At 38.5% G+C, this 25,992-nt stretch overlaps 1 protein-coding gene across 50 annotated transcripts in view; it reads left to right on the top strand.

Moving 5' to 3' along the window:
• The window catches only part of ANK2 (ankyrin 2), a 338,182-nt gene that overhangs the window by 163,969 nt on the left and 148,221 nt on the right, over positions 1-25,992 (top strand). For 37 of the 50 annotated variants that reach the window (XM_040699356.2, XM_040699345.2, XM_040699363.2 and 34 more), the window contains exon 1: positions 17,537-17,818. The exons of the other annotated variants lie outside the window; for them this stretch is intronic. In XM_040699356.2, coding sequence (XP_040555290.2) covers positions 17,546-17,818 — 273 coding nt within the window. In that variant the 5' untranslated portion in view covers positions 17,537-17,545. Of the gene's footprint in view, positions 1-17,536; positions 17,819-25,992 lie in introns of those variants that run through there. 50 annotated transcript variants of the gene reach the window in all.

The following is a 25,992-nucleotide window of genomic DNA, read 5'->3' as shown; positions in this document are numbered from 1 at the left end:
AGCTTTCCTCACCAGTCAGTGCCGTTGTCCAGCTATAAATAGGGGTAGATACTCTGTGCTGCTACCCGATTTATATACAGTATTAAAGCCTATAATATGAATTACTGAAACCTGACAAACGTTGTTCAGTGAATTTCAGATGGTTCACAGAGTTGGCACTGTACAAGGTGCTAATATGTTGGCATTGCTCAAGGGTTTTCACTCAGGTAATTATTTATAAAAGTTCCATATATCATAAATGCATTTAGTAGAGCTTGCTGATAGTTTTTCAGGGTTTGATTCAAATCTGTCAGTGCTCATTCCTATACTAATAGCTAACATCATGCAGACCAATGTAAATTAATTGGAAGCTGCCCTTTTACTAGTGACTGAAAACAAGGGCTGCAGTTAAAAAATAATAAAAAATAAATACATATATATACACACATACATATTTGTAGTTACCATCCATTTATTAATGCTAATGAAGAATTGAGCATTGAGAATTGAGCAAACTTACCGTGCTTATTATTTGAAAAATATTAATGTGATGCTGCTATTGTACCTCAGCTGAGGAAGGATATAGATTCCATTTTCCCTAGTAATTCTGTTTCTGTAATTAAAATAAAGCCAGTATTGGGACTCAGCACTCAGTGGATACAGCTCTTATTTTCCCAGGCTGGTAGAAAATGGTTTCAGCCTATAGAACCGTAATGCCTAACATTTCCAAGCTGTTTTAAGTTAAATAATTTAGACTTAGTTTTAATTATTTACTTATTCTGGCTTATGCTTTGTCAGGATGTCTCATTGAAGCATGTCAGCGCTCAGCACCCGTGGAGCAGGCAGCACATCAGGAGAGCTGCCCAGAGAAAAGCTGTTAGTGCCTCGTTGCCCAGGTCCCTAACCTGCTACTGCCGCTCTATCACTGTTTTGTTTGTTTGTTTGTTTTTTTCAAAGCACCAGTGCAGTAAGGAGGAGGGGAGTAACATGGGTCATGTTGAAAATACTGGGGCTGCTGTAGTGATTAGAGGCTGAGATGAATCAAATGAAGCCCTGTTTGGCTATGGAGGAAGAGCTCTAGCAGGGGCTTTGCTAATGGACCTGGTGTTGCCCACCAGAGCTGCCTGGGGGATGAATCTGCTGCCAGCACTTCCAGGCAATGGGGTGGCTCCCATCCCCCTCTTAAGCCAGGAGCACTGTAGGTTAACCCTGATTTAGCCTCTGCACAGGGCCTTTGCAGATTTATTGCCAGCTCTTTTAGTCACTGTTGGAAAGAGATTACTGAAATAAGACAGTGGATATTTCTCTGAAGAACTTACATCTGTTTATCAAAGTAAAAGAAAAAAAAAGTAATTGCCTATTATTGTTTTCACGGTTATGTGAGCCTTGAACTGACATGCTACTGTGTGCAGAGCAGGCCTGGCTTTAATGCTTCTGAAATCATTTTGCAAACAGCGTTTGATGGAGACAAAAGTAAATCGGTTTTTAAAGAAAAATGTTATTTTGACTGGTCAGTCAAGTTTTTTCGTGGGAATGTGTGGGGACTCCATGGCAACTAGATGGAATACACGCTGTGCTCCTGGTCCCGCTGCTGTGTGCAAAGCTGCCAGCCCGCACTCCCAGCAGCACCCACGCTGCCCACGCTCAGCCCCAGCACCTGCAGCACATGGCTGCTCCAAGGAATGGCTGCTGCTCCCCGGGTGGCAAGGATGGCAAGAAAGTCCCTGTGATACTTTTTATCTCCTGGTCTTCATTCTCACAGGAGCAACATAAAGCCTGCAGCATTGTCTGAAAGGCAGAGGATCCTCTCAGATGCTTTTTGGGAGTGATTTATCTACTAACTCAGACACGGGCACTAGCAGTATGCATCTCAGTAGCGCTGTTTCTGTCAATGAGCACGAAGTGTTAGCCTGGTGTTCTGTGGCCTGGAAAAAGATTTCCCAAACAACTGAAACCAGAAATAATTAATAGCTATGCACAGAGCTAGCTCAGTAGTGGAGCTCTGCATTGCAGCACGAGGCTTCCCACAGGCTGGGGGAAGGATGTGCATCGCTGTCTTCCCCATGCTGCAAAGGAATTGGGACCTTCACCCTCGTGTTTTGTTATTTGGCTACCCTACATGTCTACATCGTGGCACTGTGGATTGACATACAGTCATGGAAGCAGCACAGATATGATGCAGTTTGTTGACTCTCTGTGGCTGCAGCATGCCCGATGTAGGGCCATAGGATTGTGTGGAGTTATGCAAGCATGCCCCAGTTCACGGAGGATTCATCCCCAGAGCATTTGTTTTTAACCTTCAGTGCAGTACTCTGAAAACCTGAGTGCATGTCTGCTCAGCAGTGCTTGGTAACTTCATTAAAATTCAGGGGAAAAGGAAATTGTTTACAGGCAACCTGGAAGGAAACAACTTCTTGCTTCAACTTATGAATAGGTAGGCAGGAGGAAGGCTATGGCCATCAGCTTCCAGTTTATCTCGGTTTAGCTATATTCAAGTCAGCTGGGTGGAGTTAGCAGTCACACAATCCTTTATTTCTACCAGGAAATCATAGTTATTTTGTGTTGTCTACACTGGACTAACAGCAATAATCAGTCTAGAAGCCTGAAATACAGCACGAGGTACTTGAGAGTTTTTTGCAGAGCACTTGTGAGGAGCCACCCTCCTTCTGGAAAAGAATTTTGAGACAAACGCTGATCATTTATAGCCAGGGAGCTATACGTAAAGATTATCAAACAACACTAGGTTTTATAACGATATAATCTTAACTCATTGAAAACGCTGAAGGATTTGCTAATGATTTCAAGAGATTTAGGATTTTTTTTTTCCCAGAACGTTTCAAATAGAAGATAATTCACCCCATGTTATGTAACCATCTTAATGCTTTATATTTTCAGATGTAATTTATGAACATTTGTTCAATTTGTGTAATGGAGTTGCGTGGTTGAGAGAGGGATTTATTTATGGTGGAAAATAATATTAGGCAGCTATGCCTTCTGGATTAAAATGTTCTTTTGATAAGTTGCATGTTCTGTAACCTTTCCTGTTCAAATCACTGTGTTGCTTGCACAAGGAGAGCTTTGGTATTGAAAAACTATTTATAAATTTTAATAGTGTTCTAGAGACAATAATTAAAATAATTAGCAGGGATGAAAAGAACCTGAAAATCACAAATAGAATTTGAGAGAGAAATTTGTGAAAGGGATAAAGAGAAATTTGTGAAAGGAATAAAAGAAAGACAGGTTTTTTTTTCCATCATCAAGAAATACAGATGTTCACATGCCATAAATGCAATGGCTTTTCAAGAATGAGTATGCTTGCTTCAGTTTGCAGAGAAGCTAACATGCTTCTAACCCATCTTGACATAAATTCAGAATATTCTTCACTTTTGCTTTCGAAAGTATTTTCTAGTAGTTAGTATCCTTCCACCCAGTAGCCCTTTAGGTTTGTTCACATTGCTGTAATGACCAGCTCAGTAAAGTGCTTGTTCTGGTGCTGTATGGACTCATACTTTACACAGTGAGATAATTAAGTGATATACATTTCCATTTTTTTTTTTTTTTTTTGTGTGTGTGTTCTTAGATTATTTAAATCATGTTACAGCTTCTTAAATTATGTAAACTGTTGCATCTTAGAATTCCTGGAGACAATTCATTGAGCATCTTTAACCTCCCCCAAATATGTGGGAACAGGGAACCCTTATTTTCAGTGAGAAATAGAATCAGGCAATCAGCAAAAATCTTCACGTGTATATATCTATAAGTCCTGTGTGGATAATCAAAGGAGCCATGGAACCATTGAAGTGTCCACCCGAGGAATAGTGCATCTGAATAATTTCAATACGAGAATCAAGTAATTGTGCATGGACTCTTGTCCCAGTAGCATAATGTTAAAGATGTAAGTCAGCATGTCATTAGAATTTCTAACATAGAGTGAAAACTGGACTTTGCAGGCTTTTGGGATAAGTTACTAAGAATCCATCTTCATAAAATGTGAAATAGGGTCCTTATGCTCCAATTGTACAGTCCTGCAAAATTCGAGCCAGGGCCGTTTTCTTTTTAGTGTCAAGAAGAGAGTGTTTTGGTTTTCTATTTACTATACTTTCAATCCATGTCTAAAAAGAAACCCTACGAATATTTATGAATTCAATATCCAGTGACAAGTTAATATGCTTTCAATTCTAATGAGATTTAAGCTTTTGCTTCTTTGTATATTTTTTCTATTCTTCCAAAGGGGGAAAATTCTGTGATTTAAAGTGCACTTTTAGAAACAGTAGGTTTTATGTTAGGGGAAAAAAAAAAACAACCAACCCCAACAAAACCAAAAAAGCACATATTGAAACCTCCCACGTAGACAGAAAATGCTGATGACCTCACTGCTTCCAGAAGGACTGAGAATGCTTGACTGTTGTTCAAAGAGACTGTGGGATCTAAAGAAGAGGTTTTCCTTCTTTAATTTTGTCAGTCACGGTCCTTTAGTGAAAGAGAGAGCTGGAGCAGTGACTTAGAGAGGACTGCCTAACCAGGGATAAACGGATTCCACTGAGGTCCAAAGGCAAAGATCATGTGGACTTCAGTGGGTGTTGGAGCAGGTTTATAGGCAATGGATAAGAATAGCCAAATATTCATTTAATGAGACAGCTGCTTCCCATGTATGTGGTGTTGATCTCTTCCCATGAATGAGTCATCTTTGCAGCAAGGAAGAAAAAAAAAAAGAGAGAATTTCATTTGTCACTTTGAATGCAGTAAGACTTTTCAGAAGCCTCACATGGGATCTCACATCATGTTCGTTTCCTGGGAAGTCACTTGAAGTACTTAATTATACAAAATCAGTTTCTGTTTTAGAGTATTATTGCATAGTATATGTATTTATCAGGATGTTTTTTTTTCTTTCTGGCTATTTTTTGCATGCCATATAAAATACTTCTGGATTTTTTCCTTAATATTTTTGCCCATTCTGAGTGCTAAGTACAATTCAGGTGGGAGTTGTAGTCTAATTGGTAAGGCCTTGGGTGAAGACCTGGGCCTTGGGGCTTTGTCAGCGACCTCAGGCTGAGGTCTGAACCTGGCAAGAGTTTGCCGTCCAGGGTGCAAAATGCAGAATTGTACCCATTCTGCTTTGCAATTAATAATAATAATAATGCCACACTGTTATGATTAAGTTAGGATATTTATAAATATTTTTTATTATTAACTTTCACAAGACATTTTGCTTAGAGAAATAGCTGCTTTACCAGAAATGTGGCAAACGGGCACTTTTTGAAATTCATAGGAATATTTGGATCTATCTTTCACTTTATTAGTATTGATGTAAATTATTATACTACTGATTTATTCTCATTTATATATCAGAAAGTGAAGTTTTGCTTTTGTTCTGAGAGATTATCTGACTGGAGATCCTGAAGATACCCATCTTTGAGAAAAGTTTAGTACAGTATTCCACAAAACAAGGAGTAGCTTCCAGCGGGCTGGGAATGCTGGTGCTTCTTCTCTATTTCTTTTTCATTTTATTTTCTTTTGCATGTAATTGAAATTCTATGTCTCACCGTCCCATTTGGTATTATAAAGATGCTGGAAGGGAGAAAAACTGGAAATCTGATTTTAAAGGAGTGTATTGGTGAGGGAATGGTTTGTGGAGGCCTGTGACCTATTTTCCATCTTGTAATTGCCTCTGGGCCAAATGCTGGTGCTCAGCCATTAAGCCCAAATAAACGAGCTGTGAGAGTGACAAAAGGAGGCAGTGAAAAGCAATAGGAATATGAAAAGGCTCTGCAATAGAGGGGTGCTGGGTGTCATGAGAACATGTAGCATGATTGCCTGATCCCAGTACTGGTCCTCCATCCACCTGCACACTGTGATCATGGGACTCTGTGAGGACCATGGAACAGAGCCTGGAGAGTGATCATCACTAGGCGTTTCCTAATCCTTGGGAAAGCTCTTGGGTAGCTAAGGGACATAATTTATTTGATAGTGATGGAATATTACATTTGTAATGAAACACAGAATTTAAAATGCTATTAGCCCTTTCCTTGCCATATTTTTCGTATTGAAAGAAAAATGCAGGCTTTGTGAAGGACTATTTTATAGGTTTTTTTTATTTTATTTCTTGCAGGCAGTAAATTTTATTTTATATTACTGGATGTTTGCCTTTTGTTCATTTTAGTTGACATTAATAGAATTTCCTAGCATCCAATATTTGTTCCGTCTTTGAAGGAACTGTAAACCATCCATGACTCCTCAAGGACTGCACTGTGAGCATAGCAAAGATTTTTAAAATATTTTTTAAAAATTTCTTTTAAGATCTGTAACCTCATTTTCACCAAATATAAATCAGCATTTCTGACCTCCAGGTTTACTGGTATTATAAGTCCAGTTCAGTTTTGAAGGCACTTCACTCAAAGTAATACACTTGCTACTTGCTTTGTGTATGTCCAAAAACAGAATTGGACTGGGGTTTGGTTATTGTCTTTGAAAAATACTTTAAATTCTGATGTTTACTCATGCGTTAAGGTTGAATCCAGCCAAAGGAGAAGAGCAATCATCAATTGCTGTAAGGAGTTACCAGCAGGAAAAAAAAAATTGTGTGTGTATATATGTATATATATGTGTGTGTATATATATGCATATATATATATGTATGTATATAAAAAAAAGAACAAAAAAAAAATCTTACAAGAAACAAATACCTAAATGTAGACTTCAAGAGATGTACTGTTCCAGTTCATTAAGCTTCATTTGGTATCTCTCAAGCATACCTAAGAAATGTTATTATATTGAGATACCATGCATTGGCTTGAACTGAGGGAATGATTTCCTCTCAAATTCATGCAATCCAGTTCCCATTTAATCTACTTAAAACATTTATATAGAGGCTTAATACTAAATTTTCTATAGAAATAGTTTAATAGTTTTATCTTCTCCAGCAGGACAACTCCAGCAGGAGTTGTGATATTTATTCCTTTCTGACGGGCACCTCTGCTATGCTGTTATACTCATAGCTGTGGTTTTGTATGCAGTCTCTCTTTTCATATTGCCACTGAATTTCTGTGAGAGTTTATACAGGTGATTCATAATTTTTGGCTAGGTAGTCACCTGGATTTACCAGAAAGCAGAAGTCAGAGATCTGAATAAGAATCAGTTACAAATACATTTACTGTTGTTACTATTTTGAAGAAAAAGTAAAAAGCTTGTAATAGAACAGGTATTATATTGGAATAGGAAGGAAGAAATAAAAATGCTTCATACTGTATTGTTTCATTCACAGTATTTGCATTCCTAGAGGCCTTCTCATGCTGTGAATGCAGCCTAAGCGTTTGTCTTCCTTCAAAATCCCGAAGAATCTCTTGTGAGAATAAAATAAAATGGATCCCCTTGAAAGGGCAGCAGAGTCTAGATAGAAAGTGTTGTCTTTACACTGGCCCATGAATATTGAGCCCTTTGAATGAATTTCTTGGGTACTTTGGGCTGGAAACCCTTGGGCAGTGTTCAGAGTGTGCAGATGACATCAAGAGGGGAAAGGAGCTGAGGTGCAGTAGAAGGCATCTGTGATTACTCAAGCTGGTTGTAATGTAAGCTAGTTACTCGAGCTTTTCCCAAAACTGCAGTATTGAGTTTTGAGAGAATCTGGTTCTTGTGTGGATCCTTCAGGAGGAAGAAGCAGAGCTTCACTGCTTCCGTGCAGTTTAGATGAGTATTTCCCGTTAGACGTTAGAATCTCTAGAGAAATTAGACAAAATAACTCATGTTTTTAATATGCCTTATAAACCTGTACATAAAAAACTAGTAGTTTTTGTAGCAAGATGGCCCTGGAGAGGAACAACTTTGTAAGTACATTATGCTGGGTAGACCATGAAACCTATTTTGCAGTTAAATATCTGTTTTACGTGCCCTTTTATCGAGGTTGCTACTGCAATTAAACAGCAAGGGCCCACACTGCCTGCAGACCTCCTCCTGAGATGGCCGCTTTCTGCCCAGCGCTGCCGCAGGTGGCCTGCCTGGCACCTAAAAGCCTGCCCCGGCATCACTGCCTTCCTGCCATGGCACAGGAGCCCAGAGGTGGAGGTGTTGTCTAAATGCCTGTTGAATCTTCTTTGAGTCAAATGCTGTTTTGACATCTGGGGTGTCGTTGTTCCATAGGGATCCCATCTAACAGGTGCTGCTGCTGGACTGCAGAGAACCTGGTGGAACTTATCTTCTTCAACACAGATTTATAATGATATCTTTTTTTTTTTTTTTTGGAAATGCTTTATCCTGCATTCACGCTCCATTGAATTTGTCAATGCCCTAAAGTACTCCGAAGCTAACATTTGTTGTCCATTTTCATGTGTTTATTTCTTGTTCTTAAAGCCTTGGATATTTTGCCTCATGTTTATTAGCACTGTTAATAACGTGCGTCTGAATGGCAACTGAAGAAAGTTTTATAGCATTCCCAGGAATGTTCTGGAAATGAACTCTGTGATTCTGTCATCATGCTTTCTTCGGCTCTTTGTAATTTGTAGACACATTACGGTTTTTAATAGTCCTGAGAGACTACTGTACACAAAAATTTGCCTTTTTATTTTGTCAGTTGTTCGTGGTCTGTCTCTTTTCAGTTTTTAATGATACATACAGAATCACTGCAGAATTTCTTTGATGTGAACTTTGTTACAGATGCTACACTTGTCAGTATGTTTTTGGTGCTTAAATTTATGAAGGTTTTATTTTTTTCTGAGTGGCACGTCTAACTAGCTGAGAAACTGTGTGAGGATGTGTTTTTAATCATAAGATCTCTATGTTTATAGTTAGAACCATGCATGTTTGAAATAATGAGTTTCTTCAGTTACATAGAGTACTTTTCTATTTTGTCCCCTTTTTAGGTGATTTATATGACTATAAGGCACAAATTGTTGTTTGCATACAGAAACCAAAGTTTTTTATTGTGCTGTTAAAATGCTTTTGATCACTTTTGGAAGGTTGTCATCTTTTATTTATCATCCAATGCAAATCATTTCAGCATAAGGAAACAAAAAGTGTTAGATAGGAATGATATAGAACCAAACTTTCAAGTATTGTTTGTTTACAAGGAATAGCTTATAACTTTTCACTTCATGACTTGTTCTTTCTGTAAGGACTGGAAAAATAAGCCCTATAGAGTTTTCCTCTGCATGGAAGCCTTGTTGACTTGTTATAGCTAGAGGCTTGGAGTAGGTAATGCCAGGTTTTGTTTTGATACTTCAGTTATCTACTGGTGTGGTAAGTTGAGCAGATGAACCACTGGCTATATCACAGAATAGAAAAAATCGTATTTTTATGAGTGTAGTTCAACTGAACTTGAATCTATTTTTCTCAGTCAGGTTATTTTCAACATTGATGCAGATAAAGTCACTATTCAGTATGTGTGTATGCATATATTGTTATTTATTGATTTTTATTAATGCGTGAATTTTTTAGGAAATGAGGTTTAGTTTTCTTCCAATAGCTCTAGATACTCTTTTGAGTTTTAGTTTAACCATAAAGAGCTACTTATTAGAACAAATAATTTAGTATTTGAGATAAAACCATTTTCTAATGCTGATTAGTAGAAAGACTTGTTACAACACATGTATGTAATGGCCCCTAAAATAATAGATGGGTATGGGATGCAAAATAAAAAAAAAGAAACCAAATAAATGAACTACTGTTATATGCATAAGAACATATGTTATTATATATCAGCAACCCCTAATTACTATGGGAGAATAACAGCTCGAATAAGGAGTACAATACGAGCCAAAAATAATACAATTCTTTGTTGATTCCCTAAAAACAGTCTTGAAAAAAAAAAACAACAAAGAAATATAGAAGGCCCTGGTTCCACAAAAGATCCGATGGGATCTAATAACTTTCAGTTACCAGCTATGTTGTTTTGGATGCGTTAGGCTCTGTGTTGGCCTTATCATCCTGCCTAGAACATAGGTCCAGGGATGATAATTAGTTACAGAGTATTTTACTTCTTGAAGCTTTCCTGCAGGAATGTTCAAAGCTTGTGAGAATGTAACTTTATAAGGGGAGTGGGGAGCCTTCCATTTTGGAGTAGTACTGTTAGTTTCAGCGTAAGACAATGTTAAATATGAGAAAGTTTATCAGCAACGACTCTTCTTCGTGTTCCAGATACAATAGTCTGTAATATTTAATTCACATTCACTCATTTTCTTCCATGCATACTAGATTAGTTTATTAACAGAATGTTAAATCTCAGCAAAGCAATTACTCCATTTCATATTGCTGTTTTGCTCCATCTTGCTGTAGTTGATCAATCTCTCACTTCTACACTACTACATTAGTAGCACTGCAGATACTGCTTCATTAACGAACTATAGAAGGAAAACTGATGTCTAAATGGGAAAACACCAGACTTCACTGAATGCTGGGCATTTGCCTGAATAAAGTCCATTCTAATGAATGTTGCTGAATGGAAAGGAAAAAATGGTTTTTTTTTTACACTGTAATTGAAAGTTGTATAAAATTTGGAGGAAATCAAGAAAAACAAGAACTCCAGAAGTACTTAGGGAACAATGGCAGTGTAATATTGCTCTGATACAGTGTGATAACTGTATGGTATTTTCAGAAGGAAGGAGGTGGAGCAGGATAGTGTTTGTATAGGACTATTTCTCTTCTTTCTGTATTTTGGGTACACGGACTTAAGAGGCTGAGATGAGATTTTCAGAGCCAGCAGTGATCTCCCACTGATGCATTCAGCAGAGAAGATAGGGTGATTATCTTTGGAGAAGAGGATTGAGGCCTTATTTGGATATTACAAATTCTGAATGAGATAGCTTGACAAAATCCTACGAGATGGCTTAAGGCAGAATTAGTATCCTGGCTGCGTTAAGGAACAAAATTTAGTGCTAATCATGGGCCAGATATTTGGTTTGGATTTAGACTAAACTGCTTGAAACAAATAGGTACCTATTAAAGCTTACTGCCACGAAGAGATGTAAATCACAAAGCTCTCAGAAGAGGTTTTACTTTTGTTGAGGGGAAAAAAGCAGTTTGAAGCACAAGAAGTGGTGATATATTTCTGTTATCATGGCCTGGGTGGCTCTGAACTGCATTCATAACTACCCTACATTTACTTTCTTCGTGCAGTAAAAGCTTTGCTTCATCACTGCATTTATATTGCTGCTTCTAGTAAGATCCCACAGTGTTAGTCAAAGTGAAGTTGGTCCCGCACAAGATTGATCCAAGTGCTTCCTGCATTAGCAAAGTACAGTGACTGCATTTGGTGCTGTGTCTTTTCATCATTTCCTGTATATGCTGTGTTTATGCTGCATAGTGTGGTTTTTTTTAATTCAGTGAGCAGTTGTAATTTCATAATGCAACTACTTTTCTCTGTATGTCAGCAAATACAATATTTGCTATGCATTGAAAATACTTCCTTCAATCTGAAAAACAAGGGTGGCAAAGAAACAAGTCCACAAGAACAGCAAAATCCTGCATTTGCGTTGAAGGCAAGCAGGTATTAATTTCCTAATTTCCTGGCATGCTTAGATCTTTGACAGCCTCTTATCTGCCTGTATGGCCCTACACAGGGTTTGCTGCCATTGCTTAAGAAAATGCTTCCCAACAAATTACGTAGGATGAGGCCAACTGATAACGTTGTATTTGCATACTTTTCCTTCCATGGGTTCCATCCAGACTTTCAAAGTCAGCTATTCATTTTGCTGATTTTGCCATTAGTCAGTCCTTGTAATAATTCCTGTGTGTTATTCAGTGTTTGATATTAGCACACATTTCATTTCCAATGAATATTTATCTTTGGAAAACGGAAGAGGGAAGCTATGCTGAGAAGAAACTATCTAGGCTAGTTTTTATGAGAAAAATTTGCATGTGAGATGTAAGTGGTTGTGCCTGGACTGTTGCATGGAACCAATACTTGTGAGAGGAAATGCACTGAATAGACCTTAAAAAGAGACAATATAAGCTTTTTAAAAAGCACATTATTGTATAGGTTATATACTTCTTTGTTTTAAACTTTCCTATGAATGAAATTATCTTTTTCCTTTGCTGTAACACCTGTGGCCTTTTCAGGATGCATGGCTGCAGGGTCTGAAGGACAGAATCTCTGTTTCCACGTTCTCATGGGGACACAAAGACATATATGGTGCTGCACAGAGTAAGGGCTCTCACTGTTAGCGGCTGCAGAGGGCTGTTAGGCTTACTGTGTTGAAATATTCATCTTCTAGAGCATAGCAAAATGATTTGTCATCTTCAAAATGGCTCAGAAAAAATTCTGCAGTTGACTGTACTCCCATTATTTAAACTGGAAAGAATTTGCTGCAAGGACTTCTGTAATAGGCAAACACCTCTTCATAAAGGCTACCTGATTTTCAGGAATTATTTGTTGTGACCTCTGTGACCAACACACAGTAAATACCAGAGGAAAGAACAGACTGAATCTCTGGGAGAACAGTTGCATCGGGGTTATTGTAAAACATAAAGCAACATGAGTGACATTAAGGCATAAATAATTCAAGTTTATAACCTGCATGAGCTCAATGTCTGACTCAAAATAATTTTCAGAAGCATGCATTGTACTCAGCCTTCCCACTGAAGAATCCCAACGAGTGAAAGACTTGGCACTTAGGAAACATTGCAAAGTTCAAGAAATCTAGAAATACACAGGGCACGGTACAGTCTGTTCTCTTGTTCTTTCTCTCTTTTTTTTTTTTTGGTTTTTTTTTTTTGTTAGTTTTTAATCAGTGTATCTAAACACAAGAATGTAATAGGGAAGTCTACCTTGGGAAAAGATTATACATTAATAAATTTAGAGAACTTGTACAATATATAAGTTGTGATTTGCCTCAATGCTTAGAGCTCTCTCTTTTTCTCCATATTACCATCTTGTCATTTATTCTGTGGCACTAAATGTTCTTACAGTACTGACTGATTAGGTACTTTAGTTTCTCTGCTGCATCACAGAACAGCAGAAACCTCTGCTGGCACACTAAGCTTTGATAGTAATAGCAAAAGGAATGAAGAATTATTATTATTTTCAGAGGAGCAGAACATTTTGCTTTTGTTGCTATGTACCTGACCAAGTCCAACCGTTATTGGCCCCGTTCAATCTTGCAAAACATAAGCTTTGCCCTTCCTGGGCTGGTGAATGGCACCCATAACATTAAGTCTCCATCCCGAGATTAGATTACAGCCCTGCTTTCACTGCTTCTCACTCCTTGGTCTTGGAGTTCTTAGCTGAGATTTTGCAGCAGATCAGTGGGTTTGTATTGCAGTGTTTTTCTTGATGACCAGTAGCAAGAAATCCAAGTGTGCTGAGATGACTCTCTTTACATTAAGGATCTTTGGAAAGATGAAAACAAACAGATATCAGAAGAAATACTGAAATTAAGAGAATAAGTTCTTGTTGGTGATGACAACATATAATTGCTATATGGTTTTTTAAAATTCTTGGCTACATTATGTAGCATAAAATAGATAACAGTATGATGAAAGTGCAGTATTACATGTGAAAAAGACATTATTTTAGTCATTACATTGTTAATATGCATCATTTTGATGGTAAGATTTCTCATTGTTTTCCAGTTAGTGTTTTGTATGATGTCAGGCAAGACTGCGTATAGTTATCTTGTGTGTTTTTTTTCCCGATTTTTAATTTACAGGGCTTTCCAAGTGTTTTACATCTATATTTCATGCTTTGAGTAGGTTCAGTAGTATCAAGAACGACAAAGTTCAGATAAACGTGACAGTAGAGACTGTCACAAATATGTGCTGCTGTTTGCTGACCAAGGGAGGTGGCAGTTGTTTTTTCAGAAGCTGTATGATGCTAACATTTAAACTGAACCACGTGCATATCTGAGAAAATTATCTATCAAATATCAAATGCTATTCAGAACAGGCATTGTATGATGTGCTAGATCTCCCTTCTGTCAAAAAAGAAATAATGTGGGATTGTTCTGGTCAAGTTTAAAAATGAGTATCTTTACTGAAGTATATGTAATTTTATCCTCAGCTGTATCTCTTTCCAACGTGATGTTTAGGAAAGCTGTGGGACAGAATGTAACAAATAACGAGTTCTGCAAATTTACTTAATGATTGTTTACATGAGACTGGAAAGTACATTTTGCTGCACTTAGTGGAAAAGATCTTGAAGGATGAAACTCTCAGAAGTCTGCTGAGGACTTTGTCTGTTGTTTTGTGTACTGGCTTCGTGTAGCTGAAAAGATGAAGATCGTAACTGCTGCAGGCTCAGAGCATGTCCAAGTGATGAAACCAGAATGTTTCCCAAAGCTTATGGCATTAACTGAAATGGAGAAGGCAGATGATATTCCTCTCCATATGCTTCTACATTTTTTGCAGCTGCCTATTAAACTGGTAGTGCTCTTTACCAAGAATTTTGAACTATTTGATCTGCATATTTTTTGTTGCTGTCGTACAATCATAGTGTATTATTTGAGTTGTACAAAAAGGCAGGTGTTGTAGGGATTCTCAGATCCCTCTGAGAATCCCTCAGATTCTCCCTTAAAAAGTAGCTAGTAGAAGTGTTGCAGCGAGCCCTTGTATCACGTAAGAATGATGCCAAGAGAAGAGTGAGCCTTATGGCTGTCTGGTAGCTCCAGGCAAAGTGGCAATTGTTATCTTTTGAGCTCAATATGCCAACATCTAATTGTGTTCATGTCATCCTTATTTGCGCAGTTGTGTTCAATTCTGTATTCTTTTCATCATCCCAATGATTTTCTGTCTTTAAGGTTGTACACTTTCAGGTGACAACAAGGAAAGGCAAATGAACCACTCTCGCTTCCAAGAAGTACTGTGGAAAACCTACAAACTCAACATGAAGTGCAGTGTGATTTTTTTTTTTCCACTAAAGCGTGAGAATTGTATGCATATTAAAACACAAGTGTGTGGCAAAGACTGGAGCAAAAAGGCTGTCTTCTGGACTGTGGAGTTCTCATGTGTCTCCTATGGTACCGACATTCAGGGGGAGCAAGACAGATCACATCTATGTCAGCCGCTTGCTGTCCTAGCATGAACCCTGAAGTGCAGCATATGAGATGCTGTGCTTGCTTCTTACCAGGCACATTCAGGTGTTCCTGAAGGTTTTGTAGTGAAGGGTTGGCAGTTAACTATTGGAGCCACTGTTGCCAAAAGGTTTGTTGTGCTGCTGAAGAGTACAGGATACAATATATGGCAAAATAAGTGGATTTCATGAATTACCTGTGGGGGGTTCTTGAACATTCTGCTGCTCTGTGAAGAGGCATGTTAGCATGGCTTTGGAATGGTTCTGGCAGTGTAACAGAGCAGGCTCAGGCTTCCTATACAAAGGAGAGAACCAGGACCAGTATGAGTTTTGTGCTTGAGAAGCATGCCTTTGTGTTTTGGTTGGTTTGCTGCCGCCGCATTATACAGTAAATTTTCAGCCCAAATAACAGCAAAAAAGAGCATGGGAACTTGAAAAGATCTTGCAGCATATTCCTCCTCAAAGTCTTTAAGTCCTACATCATAAGAGATATACTTTGCCTGAGTTTGGCAGAACAAGAAAATGGTTGCTTTCTGGGTAATTAGCCCATTGCCCCTTCTATTGTTGCTCGCCAGTCAAGAGTCTGCCCCCATCGACTTGACTCCCACACAGTAGGTATTTATAAACAGTTCATTTCACATTAAATTGACTGCTCTATCCAAAAGCTTTTAGTTCCAGTTCATGTTGGATCCTTCACTGTATGAACACTGTTCGAGTCAAGCTTTTGGTGACATTCCTTCTTGCATCCTTTAATTTTTATATCTGCATGTAGGAGTTATGCTCGTGTATATACCTTACTGTCGTAGGGTAGACTTATGGAAGAGTTGAAGAAAATCAAGAGAAACAAGTGTAAGGTAATTGTGGGTCAGCTGTCCTCACATGAAAACTTCCCAGACATTTCTGTCCCTGCTTTCAGCGCTGTGGGAACTGCAATGCAGTTGTGGTGGTTGGGGCTGCTGTCATTCTCATTATGGTAAATTCACATCTGGACCTGCCCATAGCTAAGAAGTAAATGTGGGCACATCATATTTGGTTATTATAATTTCAGTGTGAGCTGAAGCCTTCATTTGTCCATTAGCCATTTTAGATTTGAAGTTCAGGGTGTTTGAATGTAAGATTTAACATTCTGTCACTTTTATTTGGCAATTGCTGTAAAAAAAAATTATAGTGTGTTTTTTTTCTTTCTTTTTTTTTTTTTTCTGGTAGGCTTCATTCAGATCTATGTAAGTATAAAACCACATACCCAAAAGTGACAGTGAATTTAGCTACTTTGTGCACATGTCTCTCCAGCATGTACTCAAGCTCATAACACATTGTAGTACCCGAGGTTTTTCAAAGTCAAAGGAACTACATGATCCCATCCTGGTGCATCATTCATCAGGAAAGGAAAAATTATAGAGCCATTTTAAGTCTACCTTATGGTAGGTAACACAAAAGAGAACCCTTTACAGAACAACAATCCTTAAAAGGGGGATGGGGAGTGCTCTCTCTGATTATAACTGGGCTGCTGCGAACGGTCACTGGATAGAAGTCAGTGGGATGGCTTGGCCTGCTGTGTGTTGCGGTAATTCACATACTTTGAAACTCCAAAGAGAAAAATGTCATCTAGGTGACACAGTTCTTTGAGGATCATTCTGTTTCTGAGGAATTTGGGGCTTTATTTTTTCAATGCATGTCCAGTTCCACTTAAGGGTTCGATGTGCAATTGCAATATCCTTGCACTGTGTTACCTACAGGCAGGCAGCCTGTCTATATTACCTCTGTTACCTCCCGCTGGTTCTGAAGCATTTAAAAAATGCTAATTATTTCTCAGCTAACTTGGTATGTTTTTAAAATTCTGCTATGTATCTCTTCTGGGATATTTTCAGAACATAATCCTTCAGATGATGTTTATTCTTTTGGGTGCCATCATGATAACTAACTCAGACCTAGAGGGAATGTCCTTGTTCTCTCTCTCCTTCTCTCTCTCTTTTTGAAAGTTGCTATTTTAGCTTAGAAAAAGCCCTAAACTGAAACTGCAAATAATCAGAACGAGATGAGACATGATCCAGGCAAGAGCTAAAGTGATCTAGCATCAGAGATTGTTATTTTTGGGTACATTTGAGCTTATCTGAAATTAAAGCCAGGGGTTGTATCAATCCATGGCAAGCTCAGTACAGCTAATATCTACATGAACGTGAAATACCATATGAATCACTGGAATAAATGCTCATGAAGTCTGTACTCAGACATTTTGTCTTGCTTTGTGAATACCAAATAGGTGCAACTCAAATTAATCATCTTTTTGAGTTAAAAAAAAAAGTTGAAAGGCATTAGCAACATTCTGAAATTTAGTGCTTTATATAAACACAGTGAGGACTGAGAGCGGTAGGAAAAAATCAAAACATTCAAAGGCATGCAACTGGGTAACTCAATAACCCTCACATGTAGAGGCATTTCACACAGTGGGACTTTAACTTTATGTGCAGGCTGGCTGTATGCTGAGAGGCAGTTCCCCCACCCCAGCCCAACTCCATTTACATGCATAGCTGGCCTGGTAGGTGTAAAAATAGACAGGCAGTGCCTGAATTGGAAATGGTCACCGACTGCTGCCTGCAGTTGCTGGGGTTTCGGGTTCTCTGTGGCACAGGACGGCGGGCAGAAGGGGTTGGGGTGCAGAGCACAGGCGCACCCACTGCAGTCCCACTTGGAGGGGTTGCTGGGAGAACTGCGATGGGCAATGCACCCATTTGCCACGCGTGTCACTCAGACAAGGGCATGAGGACTCCAGGGAACATACAGGACTTGGATAGAATCCCTGACTATTACGGATGCAACTGCGAAGAAAGTAAAGAACCTGAAGCCCGCGTAAGTCTTGGCTGAAGTAAACAGGAGTTGAAGGGGAAAATTAAGGTCAGAGTTGTGCATGCTGGGTTTGAAAAGGGATTTGTTTGCTCAGCCTGGATCTTGCTCGATATCTTGCAGTATTCAGTCTGCAAGACATATTTATGTTCAAGCTTTGTTTTGTTGCGGTAACTGTAATTAATAAGCAGCTGTTGCTAAGCTGTGCAGTAGCTGAGAAGTACTGTCAGCTACCAAAAGGTTTAGGATTGTGGAGAGAACACCACTAGTGAAGCAAGTCCTGCAAATGAATGGATGTAATCAGCTCTCCTAGTTTAACGTGGCTGCCATAAATGATCCTACGCTGTTTGTTCTCAGAACAGAAGTCCGGATCTGTTTTATTTATTTATTTATTTTAAAACAGTTTTCTCCAGTACATGATGTTATTTTCTGTGTTTGTAGCAGAGGTTGTCTTTCTGTAGAGTAGTGCTGCGGTGAACAGGAGGCAGGCATGCAAAGGAGGGTGAGCAGTAAGCGGTAACAACAGTCATGCCAAAAGAAGGTCTCTGAGACAGATATTTAATAATATTGATGGCAAATTAAGTGCCCTTGTTTTCTATTGTTTTCCCCTCTACTTGACAAATTCATTTTTAAAATGGTTATTTTCATGAAAATCAACAATGAAAGGGCATAACATCAAAAATTCTGGCAGAACAAAATTAGAAAACCATCCAAACTGGTGCATTCAAATTTTATCTTGTCCCATATTGATCTACAGTAATGTTCTCAGTTTTAAGCTTTGCACTTGCATGGCTTACTGCAGTGCATTGTAGAAACTGCAGTTCAGATGAACAGTAGAGCACAGAAGGGAAGAGGAGACTGGAGGTGCTCTCAGCAGCAGCTCACAAGAAGTTCTGACTGTCGTGGAAGAACATATGCTTGATAATGTCTCGGTTTTCTCGTAGGAAAAAAAAAATTGCAGAAATTTTTCTGACCAGTTCTTTTTTCCCTGACAACGCAGTTGGATGAATTCTTCAGAAATAAAACTTGCTTCAACTTAAAAGATAAAATCAAGCTATTTCTTTGAGCTTTCAGGCAGCTTTTTTCTCCTACCAAGAAGGTTTTGTGTAATTAACAAATGAGCTCCAGCATTTGTGATGGGAAACAGCAGTCAGGAGGAAGGACAATGAAAGCACAGAGCTTCCTAGCATGGCCGGAGATGGAGGGAGGATGTCTATTTTATTTTGGTTTGGACAGACAGTATAATATTTCCCTTATGCTGAGGCTGTTAGGTAATGTATGGAGGTTCCCTGTGGTAAGAAAAACACAAATAAGAAAACTCTGCAGCAGTTCCTCCTGCTTGAATTTACAATCCCCAAGCTGCTGTTCTGCATAAGGTCTGGTCTGTGAGGAAGCAGGAGCAAACCAAGTCCAGCAGCATGTGATTTCAGAGCTTTTCATAGCAGGCACATATCAGGTATTTTGATAATGGGTTTGATAGGTGTTTCATCGTAAGATCCTGGCTTTGGCTCTGGGACGGACTGGCTGAGTTGCTTTGGATTACCTGTGATAGTTCAGATGCTACAGTCCTTTGAAGGTCGCACAGGAACATAGCCTTATTTCCCTAGGAAGAGTGTAGTTCATTATTATATTTATTTTTATGATTCCTCATAGAAAAGTTTTTAAAAATATATCAGTAGATTAGGAATGTCAGTCATGTTTTGTTCTGAAGGGAGAAGTTGTACATAGTTTCTCCTCAAACAGGAATATAACATCCAGCACAATACTTTGTTAGCTCAGGGCTTCCTGTCCCAGTATATGGCTGTAGCTGTGCTTTCTGTCTTGAGGGTGCCTGAGAAGGGATGGTACATCAAGCGAAGTGTGACGACTCCATGAATCTTCTACCAGATATGAAGTGGAGAATAACTTAGTTGATACTTGGCGAATTCATGTGGCGGTATTGCTGTTCATAATCTAATCTTTCTGAACCAAAATCAAATACAGTCTGCTGCTTCAGACCCATCTTGTTGAAGAAATCAGGAGCATGTTTGCACAACTCTTCTGAGTTGTCTACATAATGCAAAATAGCACTGTTAAATGGGGAGGTAGATGTCGATCTGAGTTCACCTTTGAAGTAAAAGCAGTATTTCAAAACAAACAAAAATCCAGACTATTTTTACAATCATACATTTTAGATTTATTTTTTGATGTGCTGCTACCAGGAGTTCTCAGATGGCTGAACACCTTGGTTCATCATGTTTGCTGTGCCCTGGTTTCCCTCCTTGATGTTTAGCTACCTTCTTATTTGCTCTTAGAAGGCTCAGATGCCCCCAGCAGAGGTTCTTGCTTCTCAGGCAGAGCCATGGTGATGTGGGCTTGTGGTGGTGGTGTGTGGCACAGGGCAGCAGGACACTCGGTGTAGGGAGCTGGCTGCAATGTGGTGACACTGAGTAGTGATGAACAGTGCTGGTGGGCTGTATTGAAAATCTGGGAAGTATCTGTGACTGTAGGGTGTGGGCCTCATGGTCCAGACTGCTCTGCTACACATTACTACAGCATGTGGAACTGGAGCCAGAAAGTTTTAAATACTTGGGCCAGAAATAGGAATTGCAAGTTTCCAAAATGGGGGTTTTAGAGGTGGTGGAAAATACAGCTGAAGAGCCATTCATTCAGGTGAAATCAGATAAAATTGGTTCTTTTCTTTGATGCCCAGAGCAGAATTATTTGAAATTTAGCCCCAGGTCTTACAGGGGTTTTGTTTCACAGGTACTGCTATGCAGGGAATGAAGGGGAAGCACTGACAGATTAGCATTATAACCAATGCACACACAGCAAGTGTCACACATAGGGAGGAGAAGGGTTTTGTCAGCTTTGGATGTGCTTCAGGTGTAACTCCTTGTCAGTTGAGAATAAGTTCATGTCAAGAGACAAAGGGAATTATCCATGTTGAGTACTGGGCAGTTTGCACGAATCCTAAAGAAATCTACTAAATGAAACTTTTCTTCTTCTTCTCCCACAATAGATGGAGCTAAAAATAATTCAGTTACTGCTTCAGGATCTGCTTTACCTTGCTTTACAGGAAGGTGTTTAAGATGAGTCTTGCTGTCAGAACTGGCTTTGAATTAGAAACTGCTGCCTTTCAATAACACCCATTTTGTTTGCATCTATTTTAGTCCATCTCAGAGGAACATAAAATCATTTTTTCTGTTTATGGTGCCAGTAAATTTGAATCAATTGGCAATCGGTTAATGGTGTTTAGGTAAGTAAAGCTGTCTGATCTGTCTGATTCATTAGCACTGATGGCGTTAGCATGTTTCTCTCAGTAAAAATTCTCCCTTCTGTGACAAGATGAGATAGAAGAGAATGAAAAATTAATGACAGAATTCTTCATCAGCAGTGTGTCATAAACTTCATTCACAGGCTAGATTTCTCTTAGGTGTCTTTGGAATGGCATGCTAATTCTGAAAGCGTTCTCACATTATTGCCTTTACTTCTCAATGTAGGGACATCGTAAGTAATGGAAACTTGACACAGAAATCATGTAGATGCCTACCAACTTCTGAAGGGGTTCCAAATGTCCCCAGATCTCAATATATGGTGTCCAGATGATCAAAAATACTGTTGCTTCCTTTAATATTATTCCATTCCTTTATCGGGAATCTTGGTTTCATATCAGAGTTAGAGAGACTTCAGTGAATGGGAGTGTCACACAGAGGAAAGGAGACTGATCCCGTGGTTCAGTTGAACATTCTGTGAATCCTTTCTGTTTCAGTAAGTGAAAGAATTGGACTTCCGCTCAAATTTCAGTCCAGGAAACTTTCCCAGTAAACAAAAGGATTATCCATTTCTACTCTTAGAGTAGTTTAAAGGTTGTAATAAAAGGTCGGAAGATTTTTTTCTAGTTTTTAGGATTGCTCAGACTATGGCAAAAGCTTTGATTTTTTTTAAACCCAAGTCTTTTATTTATTTGTTTCCAAATATTTGTTTCCATGCTTCCTTATGGGTTATTTATTTATTTATTTATTTGTGGATCTAGGCTATGTTTCTATTTTACATTCATCCTGATCAGTATAAATTTGACTTGCAGGCTTTGTTTCCAAGCTGAGATTTACCCCAAAATGTTTTGGTTTTCTTTTCTTTTTTTTTTTTTTTGTAAGGGTGTGAATAGCCCGGTGGGATATCAGGGATTACATACGCCTGAAGCTCAGCTAGTACTGGTGTGTTGTTCTGGATTAAGCCTCCATTATTGATGTTGCTTTATACTTCACCATCAGTATGGATTAAAATAACACCGTTTCAAATACAGAATCAAGAAGGAAAGCTGCAGCTGAGCAAAAGACTTTTTCAGGGTTCTTTTGCGCAGAAAGCTATGCAGTTTTGCCTCTGTTTTCACAAATCCTTCAGTGACATAGTAAAAGTCAGCTGGCAGTATGTCCAGTATGTCAAATTAATGAACGTAGTGGGAGGACTCCTACAGCTGTCTGTGGCAGCTAAGTATCATAAAGGTTTTATAGAGGACATTTGCTTCTGTGCTTAAAGAAGGGTTGATTTCACACTGTTTTTTTCTTCCTCTTTTGCTGCTGCTGTTGCTAATCTTGGCCTAAACTCAAGAAAACAATTAAGTATATATCCATCCTTTGGCAATGAACATGATTAATTTGAGAACTATTTGATCCAAAGATGTGGTAAAAATTCAGCGAATGCTGATTTGCTGAACATAGTCCTTTATTCTTTCCGTAGTTAAAAATAAGCCCAAACTGATTAAATATTTGCACATTCCACTGGAAGGAAAAGAATGGCTGGAAAATGTATGTTCTACAAATACTGGAATTTCAAAAAGGAGTTTTCAAAAAAGCTCAAGCTGTCACAGAATAACAACTAGCACAAATAATTGGGATTTTTCCCATCAATATGGGAATAATGGCATTGCAATACAGTTATAGTTTGATAATGAGTATATATTGTGGCGGTGAGCAGGGAGGCGCTTGTATCCTGGTACTCTGCTCTGGAGAGACTGAAAATTGAACACTGTGTTCAGTTTTGGGCCCATCACTACAAGAAAGGCATTGAGGCCCTGGAATGCATCCAGAGAAGGGCTTGCTCAACAAAGCTGGTGAGGGATCTGAAGTACAGATCTTATGAGGAGCAGCTGAGGGAGCTGGGACTGTTTAGTCTGTGGAAGAGGAGGCTCAGGGGAGACCTTATTGCTCTCTACAACTGCCTGAAAGGAGGCTGTGATGAGATGGGTGTTGGCCTCTTCTCTCATGTAACAGGCGATAGGATGAGTGGGAACGTCCTCACATTGTGCCAGGGGAGGTTCAGGTTGGATGTTAGGAAGAATTTCTTCTCAGAAAGAGTGGTGAGGCACTGGAATGGGCTGCCCAGGGAGGTGATTGAGTCATTGTTACTGCAGATGTTCAAGAAAGGGTGGTTTATTAATAAATTTTGCACAACTAAAATAAGTATAGCAGATGTAACTCATTGTACTATGTGTGCTTAAATGGGCAAAGCTGTATGTTGAAAATAATTTTTGAAACTGAAATAAGAAAATAGCACATGTTCGTCTATCTTCTGTCATGTCTTCCTGTAAAACAACAAAAGGAAAACATATGCAAAGGAAGTGGATTTGAAAATAAAGTACTAGTATGTCTTTCTTTTCTCTTAGGTGATAAATGTTACTTTACTAAAAGTTGGGGAAATTATCACAGAATCACAGAATGTCAGGGATTGGAAGGGAGATTGAAAGTTCATCAAGTCCAATCCCCCTGCTGGAGCAGGAACACTTAGAGCAGGTCACACAGGAACACACTCAGGCAGATTTTGAATGCCTCTGGAGAAGGAGACCCTAGAACCTCTCCAGGCAGCCTGTTCCAGTCTTCTGTCATCCATGTTCTGATTATGGTTATTATATCATTAAAAACATTTACCGATGCTAGATTACTGAGCTTGTGCCATTTGGACTGCAAGATTTAGCAAACAATTTAAAGTCTTTGCCCTCTTGCAGGCATAGCTACATCTTAGCTTAGGCTTATAGTTCACAAAATCACTGTTATTCAATTGCTGTTCTTTGAAGATCAGCAGTGCTTTCATTGCAATATTAAAAAAAAGATCAGGGTGTAAAAGATAAAATATGAGCAGCGTTTACAGAAAGCATTTCCCAAGAAAAACCATTCCTTTTCAAGTCCTATCTTTTACATTTGGATTTTAGTGTGGAAAAAGTAACCATACTGGCAAAAGAAACGTATGTGACAAATAAGTTGAGTAATGGTAACACCTCATCTGTGCTGCTTTGTAGAGTTGCACCCAATTAAATGATGATTTGTTTGAGCAGATGGTTGCTGAAATCAGAGAATAACCAAGCCAATTGGGATAAAATCTAGTGGTTGCCCCAAGGATATGAGCAGAAATTGGTACTGATAATAAAAAATAAATGAAATGTGTTTACGTTGCTGCCATTTTTCCTCCCTACATCTTTCAACTACTGAATAACATCAAGAAACCATGAAATTCTGCGTTTACATTTTGCAAATTTCATTTTGTGTTGAGCTGAATTTTCAACCCCAGACATTACCTGAATATATTAACATGATAAGTCACCAGTCAATTAAGAGCTGTTCAGTGAGCATTTTACCAATTACAGAAGCAACTGTTGAACAAACCCTTCCTTACCATTCTGGAGTTTGTAAGTAGCATCAATAATCAGAAAAACCCAAAGACTGACAAATTCTGTCTTAATGCTGATTTCATGTACAACAATAATACAGGGTTCAGTTTAACATGGTAGTTTTTATAACTACTATTGATTTGACTTTCTTGATGTATATAATGCATGCAAGTTAATAGGTTTTGCTTACTTACTGATCAGGACCAGCCTCTTTAAAAGTTTTGGTTGCTTAAACGTTCTCTGTAAATCCTAAGCACAGAGTCACAGAGAGGCTGCTTGAAAAGTACGTTTAAAAGGGTTATTAGTTTTTAGTTAGAGATTTTAATACGTAGACTAAAGTTACACAGAACAAATATGTTAAATTGAGGTGTAAAACATCTATTTCTTCACTGTGCACTAGTTTTGACTTCTGTCTTTCCTATAATTCAATTACTAAACTCTAACAAGTGAGAAATATTCAATAGATCTTACTGCTAGGTTCTGTTCTCACAGAGAGGTAGGTATTTGTGGTTGTGGACAAGGATAGGCTCATTCCTGTTATTCAGTGAAATAAGGTACGATTTTGTTGTAGAAATGATTTCAAATGCATATTTGGATGATTTAAATAATGTTACCATAAAAGCAGGCTTTTAGTTACTGAGAACAGAAGGCTCCTCTGGCTCAGTCTTTCCTTGTTGAGCATGAAACTGGTTTTCACCAGGAAATTTGAATGTGTTGAGAAACTCCAGGGAGTTGGATATATTATATGACTTTAACACTGCACATCACAATTTGCTTTTGCACATGTGAATACAGTACCTTTGAGAAACAGGCTGATGATATGTGCTGTGAGTGATGGGGTCTGCTGAGACAGGAAAGGCAACCAGAGTGAGGACAGAGGATCCAGAAGGCAAGGTTTCTGACTACTTGAATAAAATACTAATTTCCATATCTAATTTAATTACTCAGATTCCATGAGTTGTGCACTTGAAATTCGAGCAAAATTCTGACATAGCATTTAGCATGAAAGAAGCCTCTCAGCCATTTTTTTAACATTAGATAATGATCGTTCTGTCCTCTCTCATATCTCACATTTTTATTATGCTAAATTTAATAAAATATTTATCAGCTAATCTGATGACTAGCTAATTATAAACAGCACTTTTGTATTCTGCTGTGAGTATACCTTAGGTTACAGTGGCTATTTTCTACACAGGAGCTCATTTGTTCATAGCACTCTGGAAATTTCTCACTTCTGTTTGAAATTATTCATTCTCAATCAAAAGCTGAAGAAAAGCTAAGTTAAAAGATAGCTATCAAAGACCTGTAGCACTTTCTTGCTGCATGTGTGTAGAACATTCTTGTGGTGATGGTTATTGTTTTTTTTTAAGAGTGTATATTGACCTGGATCATGAGCACTTTTTTTAAAGATGTGTAAAATCAATGGTCCAGATTCAACCTTGGTTACTGTGAGAAGAAATTACGTTGTGGAGCAGTCCAGTGTTAAATGCACTATTAACAGTAGCTAAAATTTTCATGGAACAGTTTAGGGATCTCA

This window comes from Gallus gallus, chromosome 4 (genome assembly GCF_016699485.2).
Source record: "Gallus gallus isolate bGalGal1 chromosome 4, bGalGal1.mat.broiler.GRCg7b, whole genome shotgun sequence".
NCBI classification, from domain to species: Eukaryota; Metazoa; Chordata; class Aves; order Galliformes; family Phasianidae; genus Gallus; species Gallus gallus.
Note: the sequence above shows the minus strand (reverse complement) of the source record. Positions and strands in the feature narration are given on the sequence as shown.